The sequence below is a fragment of the Pelobates fuscus genome, chromosome 10 (assembly GCF_036172605.1).
Source record: "Pelobates fuscus isolate aPelFus1 chromosome 10, aPelFus1.pri, whole genome shotgun sequence".
NCBI lineage: Eukaryota > Metazoa > Chordata > Amphibia > Anura > Pelobatidae > Pelobates > Pelobates fuscus.
The window spans coordinates 9,756,247-9,776,937 of NC_086326.1; the positions used below are offsets into that span (position 1 = coordinate 9,756,247).

A 20,691-nucleotide genomic window follows, 5' to 3' on the forward strand; every position below is an offset into this window, starting at 1 on the left:
AGTGTGTCTCAATCATTGTGTTGGGCAGAACGCATTGTGTACTCCTTCACACATTCCAAAATGTGTTTAAAAGTTTTTTTGAAACCCGCTAATGTGAGATTATAATATGTTGCTTGTCATAAACCTAAAACGGACACAGAACAATCCATTACAATAAGTTGCCATGCGCTAAATGAGAACTGCAGCTATAGTGTATGTGGGTTCAATATGGCAGCTTATGGCGCTTTTAATACTGTTTCTTCCAGCACTCATGGAGTTAAAGAAAATTAATAAAACCTGCGCCAAAGAATCAAAGTTTGTGAAGAAAGCTTGCATAGCTAACCGTGAATTTGCCGTCGGCAAAGCCTGTACGATCGCTGGCTGGGGTCGGATGGAAACAGGTTTGTTATTGTCACATAACGAGATTGAAAATGGTGGCTCATGGACTTTATCCCAGCTCACCGCTGAGCAAAGAGAATGTCCACAGACTGCACTGGAAGTCAATCAGAGTATTGAACAGAGTATCATTAATTAATCATTATTCTACCTAACCACACACATTCAAAGGATACCACGCATTATACTAACAAACTGAGACAATGGGTGAACTGTCAGCAGACCTGGACTGACCACTGGGCAAACTGGAAAAATGCCTGGTTGGCCGCTATGGCCACGGGCCGAACCCAACAGGGAGGATCAGAAAATCTCCTCTGCTGGCACATGCAGAGCCGGCACTACCCAAGCATGGTGCTGCTTTATGACCCTCTTTATGACCCTGCCCCCTTCTCACTGGGCAGCTGTGATTGAGAATTCTCACATGCTGCACACTTTTACCGTGGTTGTATGAGAAATCGTTTACCACATAGGACATAGCTAATGATCTAATTTCCTTTCACCATTAGATGAGAGCTGCACAATTCATGGATCTCTGACCCCTCATTTCTCCCCAGAAACCTATAGACCTTATATTTAACCAGTTACATTTGTCCAGTGTTTGCAGCCATTACCAGAATTATTTCATTTCTTGGAAGCAGTGTCACCAGACTGGACCTTGCCCAGTGGCTCGGTAGGACAATGTCTGGTGGGCACTTTGCCCAAACCTGAGATTTGAGTGTAGAAATGTTGATCTTGCCAATTATGAGGTACATTTCCAGTGATTGTTTTACTATCTGCTCAGACATGCTTGTTACTTTGTTATTTAAGGGTTGCCATCACAGCTGCTTGATGCGACGGTACAGCTAATATCACACTCTGCATGCTCAGATCCAAAGAGATACGGGAAACTGATTGATGATAGCATGCTTTGCGCTGGGGTCCCGGAAGGAGGTGTAGATGCGTGCCAGGTAGGTTCAAGAACAAATATTATGTCACAGTACCCCAATATCGGTGGGTCCTACAATTATTTTAACATTTAGACAAATGGAGGTCATTTAGTTGCTCCAATGGCCATTGGAGGGATGCCCGCCTGCCAACGTCAAGGCAGACCCCCCCTAAGCGGGTCCTAACACTGACCCTTCAGCCTGCTTCCTTGAGCTTCTGGCAAAGATATCTCTAATGAGACAGAAAGGGGTATTTTTTATATACACCCCTTTACTTATTAACCCTTAATAGGGAACACATGGGATGGGCAACTAAATGACCTCCATTTGTCTAAATATACATAGGGATTAAGGAAAAAGCGCAAGTAACATTTTCTTTTCTTTGGTTTTTACTACATATTGGGGCTGATGTGTGTTGTAGTCCTTGCTGCTTTAGCGCAGGACTTCTCTTTTTGTATTTGTAATTATTTTAACATGCTTACTGAAATATTTACTGCTTCCAGAGAACCTCCTCAATCTATGCTCTCCTGTGATCCCCACTGTGGCGAAACCAACCTCGCCAAGTGTCCTTGGAGGGGGCTGCTTGCCCGCCCCTTGCCTACAGACTTTGGCTCCATGGCGATTGAACTGTATGCGCCATCCGGTAATAATGTGCGCTCAGGTCTAAGCTATCTGGGGATAGGTAGAATGTGTATGTTCTATGTGATAAATGTAACAGTATGTATTTTTATGTCTTTTATTGTCCTTTGTCTGCCATGTGGCTAATGGAGTTTTGCCTCTGTCATTGGAGATAATTGGATTACTTCTCAATTATCTCCAGGATAGAAGACTCTGTGGAACTGGTTTTGGGCAGAAAAGCCATGCTTCATTTGGTCACAAAGGACTTCGATCTATCTTTTGAACCAATGGACCAATTTGGATGATTTTGACATATGTTTGTATTTGGAGTATGCTGCTTATGAAAATGTATATTTTAGAAGTTATAAATATTGTGTAAAAACTGTATTCCTCTGCCTGTGATAATGAGATTACCCACTGTGTTCAGTAATCATATCACAGGCAGAGGGGAGGATTTTGTGTGGGAGTGTCTGTGTGTATTGTTCGGATTGATTGGTTGTTTTGTAATACCCTATGGGCTGTACTGTGGTTGTGAATTGGGAATAAAAGAGACTGTATGTGCCAGGACATTGAGTTCCTGCTTAACCCTCAAAGTGAAGTGTTGTCTCATTCTTGGGGGGGGATTTGATTGTATGCTGATTGCAAGGAGTGTAAGCTGTTCATAGGGCTTTTCCTGTTCGGCTGCTTCCAGTGTTCGTATGTCTCTTGTTCGGGAGTTGGTGAATTTGTGCAGTTTACAGTTCGGGAGATTGGTGATTGCAGTAACTGCTTGTCTATCTGGAAGGGGATTATCGCCGAAATGGTTTTTAACCTCTGGTGAGCAAAACGGTCCGTTACAACCACCAAAGGGACATTTACATGGGTAGGCTGCTCAGCCCAATAGGAATTCCAAATCTACACAGAAAAAAAGGGGAATTGGGAGCACGCCTGGAACATGCGTTTCTCAGTAGTGGTGATGCCATAACGTGTCTGCAAGCTGGTCTATTCAGACATTTCAATGTGTCAGCATGTTAGCAGTATACAAGGAAAGCTGGCAAGTCTCTTGGTTCATTAACTAATTGAATTGGCATCTCATGCAGCAGGGAGAATGCGAATAAAATTCAAATAAGTTCCCTTACCCAAAAAGTATAATTTAGAAACAGCATCATTTACATGTTTATGTATTCTCATCCTGCATTTCTGTAACTTTGTATCACACATTGAATGGACCCAAAGCTGTCAAAGTTTCAGCATGTATCTCAGATTAGAACATTTCAATGCAAATAATTGGAGATTTCAGTCAAAATTACAATTGTTTTGCCAAAAGGCCAAATAAATGGAATGTGAGCGTTATGTTCTAAAAAAATGAAAACCGACGGGGTAAGAGGTTTATTAGTTCACTTCCAACTGATTTGCTCCAACCTCTTGCTGTGCCCAACTTGGATCCAAGGCCCCCTGCCAAATTTCAAACTGGCAGAGTTTCAAAATAGAATAATAGATTTTTTTAAGAGTGATATATTTTTGATTCTTATAGTATGGGTTCCATTAAAATGTTGATATTTTCTGTTATTTCTCACAGGGAGGTTTGGGGGCCCTCTGATCTTATAGTATGGGTTCTGTTAAAATGTTGATATTTTTTTTTTTTCTCACTGGGCGATTCGGGGGGCCCTCTGATCTTATAGTACGGGTTCCGTTAAAATGTTGATATTTTTATTTTTTCTCACAGGGCGATTCAGTGGGCCCTCTGATCTTATAGTATGGGTTCCGTTAAAATGTTGATATTTTTGTTTTTTCTCACAGGGCGATTCGGGGGCGCTCTGATCTTATAGTATGGGTTCCGTTAAAATGTTGATATTTTTGTTTTTTCTCACAGGGCGATTCGGGGGCACTCTGATCTTATAGTATGGGTTCTGTTAAAATGTTGATATTTTTGTTTTTTCTCACAGGGAGATTCGGGGGCCCTCTGATTTTATAGTATGGGTTCTGTTAAAATGTTGATATTTTTGTTTTTTCTCACAGGGAGATTTGGGGGGCCTCTGATCTTATAGTATGGGTTCCATTAAAATGTTGATATTTTTATTTTTTCTCACAGGGCGATTCGGTGGGCCCTCTGATCTTATAGTATGGGTTCCATTAAAATGTTGAAATTTTCTGGTTTTTCTCACAGGGAGATTCGGGGGCCCTCTGATCTTATAGTATGGGTTCTGTTAAAATGTTGATATTTTTGTTTTTTCTCACTGGGCGATTCGGGGGCGCTCTGATATTATAGTATCATACTATAATATCAGAGCGCCCCCGAATCGCCCAGTGAGAAAAAACAAAAATATCAACATTTTAACAGAACCCATACTATTAGTATTATTAGTACTATTAGTATGGGTTCTGTTAAAATGTTGATATTTTTGTTTTTTCTCACAGGGCGATTCGGGGGCCCTCTGATCTTATAGTATGGGTTCCGTTAAAATGTTGATATTTGTTTTTTCTCACAGGGCGATTCGGGGGCGCTCTGATCTTATAGTATGGGTTCCGTTAAAATGTTGATATTTTTGTTTTTTCTCACAGGGCGATTCGGGGGGGCCCTCTGATCTTATAGTATGGGTCCTGTTAAAATGTTGATATTTTTTTTTTCTCACGGGGAGATTCGGGGGGACCTCTGATCTTGTAGTATGGGTTCCGTTAAAATGTTGATATTTTTGTTTTTTCTCACAGGGCGATTCGGGGGGCCCTCTGATGTTATAGTATGGGTTCCGTTAAAATGTTGATATTTTTGTTTTTTCTCACAGGGCGATTCGGGGGGCCCTCTGATCTTATAGTATGGGTTCTATTAAAATGTTGATATTTTCTGTTTTTTCTCACAGGGCGATTCGGGGGCCCTCTGATCTTATAGTATGGGTTCTATTAAAATGTTGATATTTTTGTTTTTTCTCACAGGGCGATTCGGGGGGCCCTCTGATCTGCGAACGTAGCGCCGTCTCTCAGGTTGCTGGGGTAGTGAGCTGGGGCGAGCTTTGTGGTGTTAAAGACAAGCCAGGAGTCTATGCCCACGTGTTTAAATTTGCCCAGTGGATTGAATCAAAAATGAAAGGAAATTGACTTCACTTGACAAGGCTGTATTTTCTAGATATCTAGTTTCTGTTCTCACTGTAATATAATGAAGTATTTCTAACAACTAATGGGAAATAATAAATTATTAATTATAATTATCATTTTTCGTCATGAGAATTAAGTAAAAATTGAGTTTATTAATAAGTTGAGTTATTGAAACCGCTAAAAGTGATTTAATCAATGATGACATTGTAACTTTACCCGCTTTGGGACACGTGTCGAAATTAAAGGATTTAAAAAAACACACAGTCTTAGAGTTGATAGAAATAAATTGTGAAATTCAATGATGTTTCTAAGGTTTGTTATAATAAATATTGTATTATTGGTGCTCCTCACAGTGATTGCATATTCCATACTCACTGTGCACACTGTGCTCTAAGCTGAAATGGTAGAAAACTGACAAATGTAAGCTGAGTTAGTGAGGATGGACAAATAATCTACAAACAAGCTTCACTTTCAGCTCCTCTGTCCTGGGGTAACATCTACAATTGTAATTCACTAAAAACCCAATGCTTAGTGAATATCCCCCCATCCCCCATATACCAGCTTTCAACAACAACAAAAAATTACAGAAAACATTTAAGCTTGCTTATTTTTTTGACTATTCTCTAGCTTCCGGTACCCTGAGTTTTCCACAGATTAGTACATGAATGAAAGAATTTGTATGTGTAGGAATGTGCAGAAGTTGTCACTCAGTATACAGTGAATGGAAGGATTAGTATGTCGAGGAATGTGAGACCGTTATCGCCAAGTGTACAATGAATGGAAGGATTAATATGTTACGGAATGAGGGGCAGTTATCACCGAGTGTACAGTGAATGTAGGAATGTGGGGCAGTTGTCAGCTAGTGTAAAATGAATGGAAGGATTAGTATGTGAAGGAATGTGGGGCAGTTATTGAGTACACAATGAATGAAAGAATTGGTGTGTGAAGAAGTGTGAGACAGTTATCACTGAGCGTACAATGAATGGAAGGATTAGTACGTGAAGGAATGTGGGGAAATTAGCACTGAGCATACGATGAATTGAAGGATTAGTATGTGAAGGAATGTCGGGCAGTTATCACTGAGCATACAATGAATGGAGGGATTAGTATGTGAAGGAACGTGGGGAAGTTAATGCTGAGTGTACAACGGATGGAGGGATTAGTATGTGAAGGAATGTGGGGCAGTTATCACTGAGTGTACAACGAATGGAAGGATTAGTATGTGAAGGAATGTAGGCCAGTTATCACTGAGTGTACAACGAATGGAGGGATTAGTATGTGAAGGAATGTAGGCCAGTTATCACTGAGTGTACAACGAATGGAAGGATTAGTATGTGAAGGAATGTAGGCCAGTTATCACTGAGTGTACAACGAATGGAAGGATTAGTATGTGAAGGAATGTGGGCCAGTTATCACTGAGTGTACAACGAATGGAAGGATTAGTATGTGAAGGAATGTGGGCCAGTTATCACTGAGTGTACAACGAATGGAAGGATTAGTATGTGAAGGAATGTGGGCCAGTTATCACTGAGTGTACAACGAATGGAAGGATTAGTATGTGAAGGAATGTGGGCCAGTTATCACTGAGTGTACAACGAATGGAAGGATTAGTATGTGAAGGAATGTAGGCCAGTTATCACTGAGTGTACAACGAATGGAAGGATTAGTATGTGAAGGAATGTAGGCCAGTTATCACTGAGTGTACAATGAATGGAAGGATTAGTATGTGAAGGAATGTAGGCCAGTTATCACTGAGTGTACAACGAATGGAAGGATTAGTATGTGAAGGAACGTGGGGAAGTTAATGCAGAGGTTCCAGTAAACGAGGGAACAGAAAACAACAGAAATCAATATCCATTTATTATATTCAGTACAAACACATCCACAGTTTAGAAATTAAATGATTTGTTCTGGTACAAAACTGAACCAGCCAGTCGCTCTGTGTTAATGCTCTATACAACAAAGTAACAGATAAAGTAAACATTATATTTGCTTGACTAGAATCCCCAAAGACAGAATTGTTGCACAATCATTTGATCATGTTCTGATACGGATTACAGGGGCATAATATATATTTATTTTTTTATAAGAAAACAAGATAACTACACAACCTGATCTACAAAGTGCTATTTAATCATTTTCCAAGCCATGGCATTGATATATTATAATCATACTCCCTAAGCTCATTTTAGGGATCAGTCCCTCTGTAGGAGCGGAGCCAATCGTCTCTATTTTTAACTAAATTACATTTCTTATTGCTGCTAGTTGGTCATTACATTATTTAAAATGTTGTAAATGTTGCCGTACGTTCTGGCACACCAATAACTATAAGTGACCATTGAAATACGGGGAGATGTTAGTTAATGAAAGCCTTGGCCGCAGATTCTCCATTGATTATTGTGTGTCATAAAGAACAGCAACAGACTATAAGGTATTCAGAGATAACCTACAGGATGTACGCAAGCCGTAAGATCTCCAGTGAAAGAGACCAGTGAATACCCTGACAATTAAGGTCTTTCTGTGATTTTCGGCCGTGTTTGGATATAACGGACCACGTACTGCGCTGTTCTTAATATGTTAATTGTGAGCAGATAACGTTACTAAAGAGATACATTAAACCATTGTAATAAGCTTTCTAAAATCCATTTGCTATTTAGATTCTATGGAAGAAAAACTGATCACACATTTTAGGTGTAAGAAATCGCAGACTGTGCAGACACGCAGCATTTTAACTGAAGGTGTCAGAACTAATGGTGCAGGGGACGCAGGAATTCGGGAATATTCTAAACATGGCTGCAAGGAAGAGGCTAATAAAGTGCAGAGAAATCTGCATTTAACAAGTAAACAAATAGAATTATATCAGCTTGAAGTGAGCCATTAGCTCTGAAACACATCACATCCAGTAAAGGGTTAAACCGCGTATTGTCGATATTCGTGTTATATGTCACATCCAGTAAAGGGTTAAATTACGTATTGTCGATTTATTATGTTATACATCACATCCAGTAAAGGGTTAAATCGTGTATTGTCGATATTCGTGTTATATGTCACATCCAGTAAAGGGTTAAATCGCGTATTGTCGATATTCGTGTTATATGTCACATCCAGTAAAGGGTTAAATCGCGTATTGTCGATATTCGTGTTATACGTCACATCCAGTAAAGGGTTAAATCGCGTATTGTCGATATTCGTGTTATACGTCACATCCAGTAAAGGGTTAAATCGTGTATTGTCGATATTCATGTAATACGTCACATCCAGTAAAGGGTTAAATCGCGTATTGTCGATATTCATGTTATACGTCACATCCAGTAAAGGGTTAAATCGCGTATTGTCAATATTCATGTTATACGTCACATCCAGTAAAGGGTTAAATCGCGTATTGTCGATATTCATGTTATACAACACATCCAGTAAAGGGTTAAATCGTGTATTGTCGATATTCATGTTATACGTCACATCCAGTAAAGGGTTAAATCGCGTATTGTCAATCTTCGTGTTATATGTCACACCCATTAAAGGGTTAAATCGCGTTTTGTCGATATTCGTGTTATATGTCACATCCAGTAAAGGGTTAAAGCAATGTGTTGCATTTTTATTGCACTGGTGCCGCCCACATTTATTTTCTCATAGGTAGCATTTTCTTCCGTTTGACTTGCAGGATCTCTGAAGCATCCAGATTCACCCCACTCTGCTGTAAAGAGTCAGGCGCCCTCTGGTTCTTGGAGAGAAAAAAATCAATCAATCAATATGCTTAACATATTGCAAAGCCTATGCTCAAAATACACTAAACCCAGACATATTATATGAACTGTCTGTGAGATTGTGCATAATAGCTGTCGGGCTGGTAGGTGAAATTGTCTTCATTGTTTTATAAATCTATGCAAGTCAGTGGGTGGCGTGAATGGGACTAGGTGCATGCTTGTATGTAACAAAAAGGAGGTATGTGACTGGGTGTGTTACTGAGTGTGACTGTATCGAGGTATGTGACTGGGTGTGTTACTGAGTGGGACTGTATCGAGGTATGTGACTGGGTGTGTTACTGAGTGGGACTGTATCGAGGTATGTGACTGGGTGTGCTACTGAGTGGGACTGTATCGAGGTATGTGACTGGGTGTGTTACTGAGTGGGACTGTATCGAGGTATGTGACTGGGTGTGCTACTGAGTGGGACTGTATCGAGGTATGTGACTGGGTGTGTTACTGAGTGGGACTGTATCGAGGTATGTGACTGGGTGTGCTACTGAGTGGGACTGTATCGAGGTATGTGACTGGGTGTGTTACTGAGTGGGACTGTATCGAGGTATGTGACTGGGTGTGTTACTGAGTGGGACTGTATCGAGGTATGTGACTGGGTGTGTTACTGAGTGGGACTGTATCGAGGTATGTGACTGGGTGTGCTACTGAGTGGGACTGTATCGAGGTATGTGACTGGGTGTGTGGCTAAATGAATGTGACTGGGTGTGTGGCTGAGTGTGACTGTGTGTGTATGCAACACGGTGTGTGGCTAAATGAATGTGACTGGGTGTGTGACTGAGTGTGAGTGTGTGTGTATGCAACACAGTGTGTGGCTAAATGAATGTGACTGGGTGTGTGGCTGAAAGTGACTTGTGCAGTTTGTGACTGGGTGAGCGGCTGATTGACAGGGTGGGATCCCATTACGGACATGCACACTGTTAACAAACTAGTTGGGTGGGCGACTTTAAAGAGAATCCATGGAAGTTGCAGATAAAGTAAATCCACCCCTATAGTTCACCCTGATACTTAGACAACAAGACGTAGACAGAGCTAGAACATCCGCTATCCAAGTCACATAATACATACTATGAAATGTTCAGATTCCATGCTAAAATCTGGCTCATCTTCTGTGTTTGCCAATTCCGCTGCCCTACGTGCCAGTTCCACCTTGTAGTAGCCGGGTGGGGTCCAACCAATGCCCTTCATCCAATTCAGATCTGATTTGTATTTCACCTGGAGTAAAAGCAGATAGGACAAAGGGCATCACATTCTGGTCGCTATAATGGATAATAATAATGGATACAAATAGTTATTGGGTCAGGGGTCTATTCTCTTCAAGAAACAATATGGAACTGCACTCTATCCCATCACTCTAAGCCAGGGTGCAACCAAACCGGGACTCAGCACCACGTCCCAATAACAGTATGTATAAAGAACAAAAAGGTTTAGGCACTCTGAGGTTCAGAAACTGCAATTTATTGGAGCCCAATGTCACACAGCTTTTCGACCTACATGGTCTTTGTCAAGCTTGAGAAAGACTGTGGAGGTTTATTCTCTGACCTGATAATAAGATAACTATGGAAAGATAAGTAGGCTGCAGATATTCATTTATTAGCCTTCCATTAGGTCACTCAGACATGAAATTGCACCTGTTCTAATTAACTGCCATCAGTCGTTACCAGATATTCAATAATGAGACTAATCGTTTGCCACTCTTAGAGCAACTAGAATTACAGGCACTCCAAATAGGGCCAGGGTGCCCAGCTGAATACTTTCCTGACCAGTACTAGCCATGAGCTAGCTCATTTTGGCTATATCATATTTTAGTGGTACTAATAAGGCCTTTGGGTGCTCTGTCAGTCCTATTGACTTTAATGATCACAAAAGAATATCTGAAATGAAGATCTGATATGAAAAAGAACTCGAGCTGAGCAGAAATTGATACAAAATACACAGACCATGAAATTTGTTACCTGTATTTTTGATCAATTTTAAATAAAAGAAAAAATGGGAAACTGATTATAAAGAGCGCGTTGGTAAATTTGTGTGACTTAATTACCAATAACCAAGACTTGCAAAGAGAACCATCTACCATCAATTTATGTGGCACGTGGGGAATGGTTCCGTGGTAAATTATTTGCAAGCTTGCTCTCCACTATCCTGTTGATGCCTCACACACCATTTTTGTTTTTTATGGAATGATGTGGCACCTGCGCTTTTAAGCTGGTTGATCTAAACTCAATCTTTGAATAATTAGTTTATTGAGAAGTCAATAGTAAGTGGAATGCAGTGACATTGTTTAATGTCTCGTTACATTGTGTATACTCACATCGCTCTGCAGACTGTGCGCTTGTTTGGCATGCTTCAGATTGAGTTGTTGAGGGTCACATGTGTACTGGTGAAGGTGCTGACGATAGTTGACATTACTGGCTTGCTGTTGACTCTTTTTGGCCTGGATGAACCTGGGTTGGTCAAGGTGGGTCCTGACGTTTGCTCTGCCCTGTTTAGAAAGTCTTTTGTATTCTTTGTCACTCTGCATTTTGCTGACCCTCATAGCGTGCATGGCCTTAGGGTCATCAGAAATGCTGCGGAATCCAATCTGATGACCCTTATCCTTAACAAAGGCTTCTTTGTAGCGGAACTAAAAAAGAGAAAGGGATAATAAGACAACTGACTTGACTACATCCATGGAAAATTCAAATAAAGAAAGAGGAAAACGAAAGCCAAGAAAATTATTGGAACCTATGAAATGAATGAGATCAATGAGTTAAGGTGTCGAGAGCCTCACCCAGGAAAGGTAATGATAGTGACTAAAAATGTCAAGCAGAAACAAAAACTGCAAAACTCACTGGCACAATTTCTCCACTGTTGTGTGTTATCCATTCCTCTTGAAAATGTACAGAAATCCTTGTTACATAGTTACATAGCTGAAAAGAGACTTGCGTCCATCAAGTTAAGCCTTCCTCAGATATGTTTTTGCTTTTGATCCAAAAGAAGGCAAAAAACCTAGTCTTATGCGCTTCCAATTTTGCAACAAATTAGGAAAAAATTCCTTCTTGACCCCAGAATAGCCGTCAGATGTCTCCTTGGATCAAGCAGCTATTACCCTACTAATTAGAAATTATATCCCTATATGTTATTGTGGTGAAACCGACCTCGCCACGTGTCCTTGGAGGGGGCTGCTTGCACGCCTCTTGCCTTCTGACTATGGCCCAGGAAGATGTGGCCCTTTAATTACAAGATTTGGGCAGAATGGATTTTTGGTGTGCTGCTGCTGGCCCTTTAACTCCCAAAGAAAGGGTTTGTACTTTTAAATTGGCACTTCGAACACCTGGCGGCAGCCATTTTAAGTTAGTCGAACGTGGTCAGAGGTGAATGCTAAAGAATCTGTGGAACTAAAATCGGCTACGCAAATACACGAATACCGCTGACCCTTACCGTCGGCTCCACTTCGACACTTCGGTTAAAGTCGAAGTACGTTCGACAATTCGAACATCCTGTTGTAATGTGCTATTAGCACGAACGGACCTGTTCGTGCCTTCGAAGGGGACTTAGCCATTTTTCTGCAGGAAATTGACCGACCGCACAGCCCAAATCTATGGAACTGTTTTGGGCAGGAAAATGTGCTTGCAGTCGGTCATAAAGGACTTCCGGCTATCTTTTTATCCACTGGAGGGATTGGTATGATTTTTGAGAGTGTTTATGTTTAAAGTATGCTGAGTTTATGGATATTGGATGTATGGTTTTAAAGTTGCAGGGTATGTGGAAAAACTGTATTTTTACTGTTATAATTATGTTAAACCATTGTGAAACATAATTGTATCACAGGCAGAGGGGAGGATTTTGTGTGTAAATGCTGGGAGTGTCTTCTGTAATGTACGTGCATAATTGGTTATTTTGTAACACCCTGTGGGTGGTCCTACCTAAGGGAAACTATCATAAAAGAAGGTTCTTTTGGTGCCATTAAAGAGATTCTGCTTAACCCTCAAAACGAAGTGCTGTCTCATTATTGGGGGAATTAGATTGTATGCTGACTGCCAGGAGTGTAACCCTTTTGTATGGTTTTCCTGTTCGGCTGTTTCCAGTGTTCCTGTGTTTTCAGTTCGGGAGATTGGTGCTTACAGTAGCTGCCTGTGCATCTGGAAAGGGGAATATCGCCTAAACGTTTTTTAACCTCTGGTGAGCAAAATGGTCCGTTTTTGGAAGTATTTATCCAATTGCAGTTTAAACATCTGTATGGAATCTGAAAAAAACACCTCTTCAGGCAGAGAATTCCATATCCTTATTGCTCTTACTGTAAAAAAAACCTTTTCTTTGCCTAAGATGAAATATCCTTTCTTCCAGCCTAAATGTGTGACCTTGTGTCCTATGTATAGCCCTGTTTATGAATAGATTTCCAGATAAAGGTTTATACTGGCCCCAAATATATTTGTATAATGTTATCATATCCCCTCTGAGGCGCCGTTTTTCTAAACTGAAGAGATTTTAATTTCTTAACCTTTCTTCATAACTAAAATGTTTTTGCTGCTGATCCAAAAAAAAAGGCAATTTTGTAGCTTGTCTCTGCACTTTCTCCAGGTGTGGTCTTACCAGCGATTTATAAAGAGGCAAAATTATATTTTTATCCCGAGAATTTATGCCCCTATTTATACATGACAAACCTTACTGGCCTTACTTGTACCGTATAGCAATGTACATTGTGTTCTCAATCAAATAAGTTGGAACAATGCTTTATGGATTCCATTGGCAAATGTAGTCAAAAAAATCAAGAGGAGCAGCAGCTGTTGTGGCTTTAGCCATGTTTCAGAAACAGAATGTGTTGCCCAAGTTTTAGACATACGTTCATATAATCAAACATTGCTCAAATATTTCAAGTTTGGAATTAAAGTTATACACATTCATCAAGGATATACAAACTTACATCACTAGCAATCTCTCTGGAAGCCTTGGCAGTCTGGAACGGGATGGCATCCAATCTCAGGTCATAGCCAGCCGCCCGGGACTGTTCCGACAATGTCCTGTAAGCTTTCTAGAATTGGAGAAGATCTTGGTGTATAACATTGCCACCAACCACAATATGAATACCATCAGAACAGAAATTGTAGGAAAGCAGTGACGATGTATACCATTGCCACCAACCAACCACAACATGTATAACATAGCCACCAACCAACCATGACATGTATAGCATAGCCAGCAACAACGTCATGCATTACAGTGCTAACAACCTAGCAAATGTATGACATAGCCACCAACCAACCACGACATGTATGTAATAGCCAGCAACCACATCATGCATAACAGTGCCAGCAGCCAACCATGGTTTCTACTGCAGTGCTTCCTTGCGTGTTAATTTCCAGATTATGACCCATGGTATGAGCTAAGATTAAATCAAGGTCCCAGACAGTAGCAAATGAAGAACAGAAACGGACTTGCCACATCTATCACCAATAGCACTACAGAAATGGTTAATTCCACTTACGTCACTTATCTGAGATGCATTGATGCGAGCTCTTAGAAAGTCTGGGTGATCAGGAGGCAATGACGACCTGTGAATTGCATCAGAGTCTCCCAACTTGTACAATCTCTGCAAAAAGACAGACAGAAACAGAACATCTATGGATGGACTTCCGCAAAGCCAGCACTTCCTTACAACATGTCACAACTAAACACATAGACGGAGCATTATCTGAAATAGGAAACTACGAAATCTTAACGTGTCTTTTAAAAAGTGCCACATGTAATGTGCAATGGCCAGGTGGTTTTATTTTTACAGGAAATATGTAATTAGAGGAAGGGGCCACCCATCAACTGACCAAAATAATTGTTGATTGATGTTAACAGAATTATCTCATAGGACAAGAGGACCAGGCCAAGACCAAGAATCGGTAGTGCGCAGTTTATTTGAAATGTTGTAGTAGTAGGCGCGCAAAGAACCTGTGCAGTAAGAGCACAGCGATCCCATCATAGCAGCAACCAGTGGCCACCAGGGAGAACAATTGAAATATACAAATTATACAAAAATACAAATATACTAAAAGGGCTTTAATGTTGTATTACTTACATAAATAAACTATATTATATATCTGAAGGGTGGACCAAGAAAATTCCTCTTCATTGCGGCTCAGGGAAGCCAAAAGGTTGGACTCCCATGCTGTAACACGTTTTGTTAGAATTAAATGTTTGTCTTGTTTTCAATGTACAGGGCAACGAAATATGTTGGTGCTATAAATAATTGTCATTGTAAATTGCTTTTGCACACAAGATACATGAAATATAGTAATGACCATCCAACACTGTTATTGTATGGAGCCTGGCTTTCATACTGATGAGCCTACTGCTCAGAGGACCAACTCCTTGGGTGTCCAGGCTCTACAGGATGAGTTACCGTATATAATCTAGCTAATGTGAATGATCTTTTTCTTACCTCATTGCACTGGAGGTAGCTGTTCTTTGCGTGGAGGAGATCTGGGGAATCTACCACTGTGGTGAAAGTCATTGAGCCAGGATTCTGACGATATTTGGTCTACACATATAATAAAATCATATTAAACTCAGATATTCGGCATTTTATTATCAAGCCTGTTTTATTAGATTTACCCTAATTCTCTGGCATTGATCTATCACAAAACACTTTGCAACACACCCAACACTTTATAAAGCAAGACAGAACAAGGACACACAACCATATAGAGACATTCGGCTTCTACAGTCCACAGTCATATATGTTACATTTTCTGTATTTATCCTGCTCTCTGTTTGGAATTTAATAATTCAAACACTGTATCTTTAGTAAATGGAAGACACAGATCCATAAACTGCATGCTGAATCAACTTAAAAGCACACAGTAGATCATAGGTCTAGAATAGATCGTAAGCCCTGTGGGACAGGATCATATAATATTTTCAAATTAATTGTGTCTATGTGATGGGCCTTTTATTTTCTTCTATGTTTTTTTTTATTTCTATTCTCCCATGGAATAGTACAGTGGTTTCTACCGTTAACTTAACTCCACGCAATATAAGAAAACAGTGAAAATATAAATATTGTAATAGCTCTTCCCAACGTAGACAGGTTTTGTCCCATTTAAAGAGCAGCTATGTGTTCATTATTTCCTTTTATTATTTCCAGTTATTCTTTACTTACACACTGATGGCAGAGGAGATGGCTGGAACTATACAACAACCATAAATAAACCTCACCAACACCATAAATAAACCTCCCCATCTTCTAAACCGAATGGCTCCCCAACACCAAAAATAAACCTCACCATTTCTTAAACCGAATGGTTTCCCAACACCATAAATAAACCTCACCATCTCCTAAACAGAATGGCTCTCCAACACCATAAATAAACCTCCCCATCTTCTAAACCGAATGGCTCCCCAACACCATAAACAAACCTCACCATCTCTTAAACTGAATGGTTTCCCAAAACCATAAATAAACCTCACCATCTCCTAAATCGAATGGCTCTCCAACACCATAAATAAACCTCACCATCTCTTAAACCGAATGGCTCCCCAACACCATAAATAAACCTCATCATCTCCTAAACTGAATGGCCCCCAACACCATAAATAAACCTTACCATCTCTTAAACCGAATGGCTCCCCAACACCATAAATAAACCACGCCATCTCTTAAACCAAATGGTTTCCCAACACAATAAATAAACCTCACCATCTATTCAACCAAATAGCTCCCCAACACCATAAATAAACCTCACCATCTCTTAAACCGAATGGCTCCCCAACACAATAAATAAACCTCACCATCTCCTAAACTGAATGGCTCCCCAACACCATAAATAAACCTCACCATCTCTTAAACTGAATGGCTCCCCAACACCATAAATAAACCTCACCATCTCTTAAACCGAATGGCTCCCCAACACAATAAATAAACCTCACCATCTCTTAAACTGAATGGCTCCCCAACACCATAAATAAACCTCACCATCTCTTAAACTGAATGGCTCCCCAATACCATAAATAAAGCTCACCATCTCTTAAACCGAATAGCTCCCCAACACCATAAATAAACCTCACCATCTCCTAAACCGAATAGCTCCCTAACACCATAAATAAACCTCGCCATCTCTTAAACCGAATGGCTCCCCAATACCATAAATAAACCTTAACATCTATTAAACCGAATGGCTCCCCAACACCATAAATAAACCTCACCATCTCTTAAACTGAATAGCTCCCCAACACCATAAATAAACCTCATCATCTCCTAAACTGAATGGCCCCCAACACCATAAATAAACCTTACCATCTCTTAAACTGAATGACTCCCCAACACCATAAATAAACATCACCATCTCTTAAACCGAATGGCTGCCCAACACCTGCTACAATAAATCTACATGTATTTTTAATATTAGTTTGACTTTAAACTGCTGCTTGGGGTCAGAGTTCACATCAAGTGACACAATGACGATATGCCACACGTTTATATCCTCTACAGAAATACCTCACTAATAAGCTCGCCAGCCTTCTTCACGCTTTCAATGTGAGGGGATCCAGCAGCCTGCCAGCCCACTCCCCTCATGAAGTTTAAGTCCGATTTGTACCGTGACTGTGAAAGAGAAAAAAATCTTTATTGATAATTAATCACAGCTTTGTATTTTTACAGCTCCTTGTGGAGAATCCATCAAACGAGTGATAAATCTGTTCTTACAGGTAAGACAATCAGTATTGTTTAATAATAGAGAGCCTAGAATCTGCACTATACTCTAGAGAAAATGAAACGCGAAGGGGGATGAATATTCATCTTCAAGTGACAGCAAAACAACCTTCAGTGACATATTTACTGAGAACATGAATGGATAAAAAAATACATCTCATTGTAGTCCAAAACAGTATATACATTTATAAACGTATACATACACCATCATACACACACACGTTGTATACGTGTAAGAGTTGTTAGTTGAAGTAGCAGTTGAACTTTCAGGCACGTCTTCAGTTTACATACTTTTACCTAACATTTTAAATCCACTTTCAATCCTGACATTTCACATTTTATGGAATGACCCTGTGTGTGTGTGTTAGACCATAGGGATCCTTAGCTCGTCCTCAAGGTATAGCAACAGCTCAGGATATCGATATTTCTCAGTTCTGCACCAATGTAGTTAGTGGCAAAACCCTAGACCAGGCATAGGCAACCTTCGGCATGCCAGATGTTTTGGACTACACCTCCCATGATGCTTTGCCAGCATTATGGGTGTAAGAGAATTATGGGGGATGTAGTCCACAACATCTGGAGGGCCGAAGGTTGCCTATCCCTGCCCTAGACCATCGCTGTGCATTGAGAACTATTAGTCTGCCTCCTAGGGGTTACAGATGAATACTACAGTGTTCCTTGTGATGCAGTGTAACAGTACAGTTTTCCTCAGAAATCCTCTAATTTAGGTAACTTTGGAAAAATGCAGACACTGACTGTTGATTCTCACGATATCTCCTGATGTCCCTGCTTTGTGTCCCCATGCTGCCCACCGTGACACTATGTAAAATTCTGGCATCATGACTGATGTCGGACATTGTACTTCATCCAAGTGACTCCATACCTGTTCGTTTCATTTTTGCAGGAAAGACACCAGCCGATGAGGGCTTTTTAAAGCCTACATTAACCCTCACCACAGATTGCGGTCGTGTTGTGGTTCCCTTTGTGTACCTCAGAGTGAGTCATTGTATACTTTTTGTCTTTTGGTATTGTGACCCTGCTAGTCCTCGTTTTCCCGTATCCCTTGAGCTTGTTCTATAATTTTTATGGATCCCTGAGACCTTGGCTCATTCTGGTTTACCCTTTGCATGAATCTAGGTATGGCGTCCAGCAACCGCCTCAAATGTATGGTAATAGGCGACTGTTCTAAGTATCCTGCTCGTCAGGGTCAGACTTTTCCTATGGAGGTTTAAGCAGCTGTCTGTGTGATAGATTTATTTCCAAAGACATTAGATGGAAGGTAATAGATCAATAGACAGACGTATAGACAGTCAGACAGACAGACTAGATAGATTGCAAAGATTTGAGAGATTAGATGGATATTTAGATAAATACATTCATAGAACAATAGACAGACATATAGTCAGACAGAGACAGACAGACTTGATAGGTTACAAAGATTCGAGACATTAGATATATTATTAAAGAGGCAGACAGATCAATTTAAATATGATGAAAACATAAAAACAAGGTAAAAAGGAAGTAAATACAAGTTCGAAGTTAATTTCTGTTTTTGTTCGTTTCCCTTTCCTAATTTATCTTTATTGAAGCCGCCCTCAGTGGATGTAAGGGTCAGGCTCGCAGTACAATGAAAAACACGCCACACGCTACAGTTTTCAACCATATTTAAAGCGTGTGATATGCACTTTCTGCATTATATATTTCAATCTACGATGATTAGAGCTATAAAGAGTCTCTTTGATCTGAATTAATAATTGAATTCAATCTTATTCATTTTCTATGCACATCAAGCTGTCAAGTGGAAGTGTTTGCATTTGTTGGCAGTACACGACGGTGAATAATGCATCGTGTCTGATATGAGAGCAGCTCCTCTGGTGAATTAACATGAATCACAGTACAAGACGGCCTTGTTTCTGCTGGGCATCTAGAATTCTTTTTGTTTTATTATTTTGAAGGTTCTTAATTAATAATAAGAATCCTGATCGTTCTGTCTTTATTTCACGTAAACGAACATACAAACTGTCATGTGACCTCATTTCCTTCAATAATAGTAACATCCGACGGTAACAATATACAACAGGCGGGATTGTAACGTTACAGCTGCTTTTAGCAATTACCAACCAATAATACTCTTTATAAAAGTGAATTAGTTACTAGTACAGAGAATAATAAGATTTAGATTAGATTGAACGGGAATATTGAAACCCAGAACCACTCATGGTCCCTATCGGATGATTTGCTGATATTGATATACGCTCAGTCCACCACCCCACCTTGTGATTGGGTTTGCTCTCTCTGGTGCACCTAGAAGTGAGGTTCCCCAATAAAAGTGAGGTTCCCCAATAAGTGCAGTGTGAGTGAATGCTGTGGGACAAATGAAACCAGGGCTTTCTGGATTTTTAAAAACATTATCTGCGTCAGGTTTTTTTTTCAGAGATTCTACTAATAGAAAGCAAAGCCGAATATTCCTTTTAGGTCATCTGACATAGGATTGATGTCAGCATGATGCTGACAAATAGCTCAATCCCCATATTTTACCTCTAAAATAGGATTTTTCACTTTTCTGTAAAGTACGAATGTATACCACATGGGGATCTCATTATAATCAAATCTGCGTGTTCCTGGTAGCACTTCCATTTCCAGTGGAGATAATTATATGTATATACAGTATACAGAGCGCTTCTGGATTAAGGACTGAAAAGTGAAGCAGTCACCATGGAAACCAATGCACTATTTGTTGCATGTGTGGAACTTTGGCGCAGTGTTCTTTAAATATAACCCCATTCATCGTCATTCACCCACCTCACTCTGCAGCAGATGAGCTCTCTTGGCGCACAGCAGTCTCACATCCTCAGGCTCCGCAGTGTACTCGTGCAGCTTTATTTTGTAGTCTTGGTCGCTGGCTAGCGCCTGGGCCCTCTTAGCATGGACTAGATTGACCATGTCCATCGGCAGGTGATAATGAGAGCGAAGGTGGTGAGATTCCTTTCTGTACTGCTGCTCACTCTGTAACTTGGCCATGCGCTGACAGTGCAGCATCTTCGGGTCATCTAAAATACTCCTGGCCCCAATGTGCTTCCCTTTCTCCGATAGATAGTTGTGTTTGTATTTGCACTGGATATAAAAAAAAGAAACGGTCACACAAACACGTGGCCGACACAACTCAACCATAAACCATATTATTCTACATTTATCCACAAATTAATACACAACGAAGAGTTGAGGAGTGAGGTACATGCTTGTGGTGGAACATGTCTGGTGTTTATATTTACAC

At 40.3% G+C, this 20,691-nt stretch overlaps 2 protein-coding genes across 2 annotated transcripts in view; one reads left to right on the forward strand and one right to left on the reverse strand.

Moving 5' to 3' along the window:
• HABP2 (hyaluronan binding protein 2) overlaps nucleotides 1-5,327 on the forward strand; it is a 46,765-nt gene extending 41,438 nt beyond the window's left edge. The window contains exons 11-13 of the mRNA XM_063435099.1: nucleotides 246-380; nucleotides 1,183-1,322; nucleotides 4,827-5,327. Of these exons, the coding sequence (XP_063291169.1) occupies nucleotides 246-380; nucleotides 1,183-1,322; nucleotides 4,827-4,988 (437 nt within the window). The 3' untranslated portion in view covers nucleotides 4,989-5,327. The remainder of the gene's footprint in view (nucleotides 1-245; nucleotides 381-1,182; nucleotides 1,323-4,826) is intronic.
• A 1,503-nt stretch (nucleotides 5,328-6,830) lies between these two features.
• Nucleotides 6,831-20,691, reverse strand: part of NRAP (nebulin related anchoring protein) — a 77,878-nt gene continuing 64,017 nt past the window's right edge. Inside the window, exons 35-42 of the mRNA XM_063434368.1 lie at nucleotides 20,220-20,531; nucleotides 17,205-17,309; nucleotides 15,150-15,248; nucleotides 14,205-14,309; nucleotides 13,644-13,751; nucleotides 11,052-11,363; nucleotides 9,809-9,955; nucleotides 6,831-8,706 (exon numbers count right to left, since the gene is read on the reverse strand). Coding sequence (XP_063290438.1) covers nucleotides 8,605-8,706; nucleotides 9,809-9,955; nucleotides 11,052-11,363; nucleotides 13,644-13,751; nucleotides 14,205-14,309; nucleotides 15,150-15,248; nucleotides 17,205-17,309; nucleotides 20,220-20,531 — 1,290 coding nt within the window. The 3' untranslated portion in view covers nucleotides 6,831-8,604. The remainder of the gene's footprint in view (nucleotides 8,707-9,808; nucleotides 9,956-11,051; nucleotides 11,364-13,643; nucleotides 13,752-14,204; nucleotides 14,310-15,149; nucleotides 15,249-17,204; nucleotides 17,310-20,219; nucleotides 20,532-20,691) is intronic.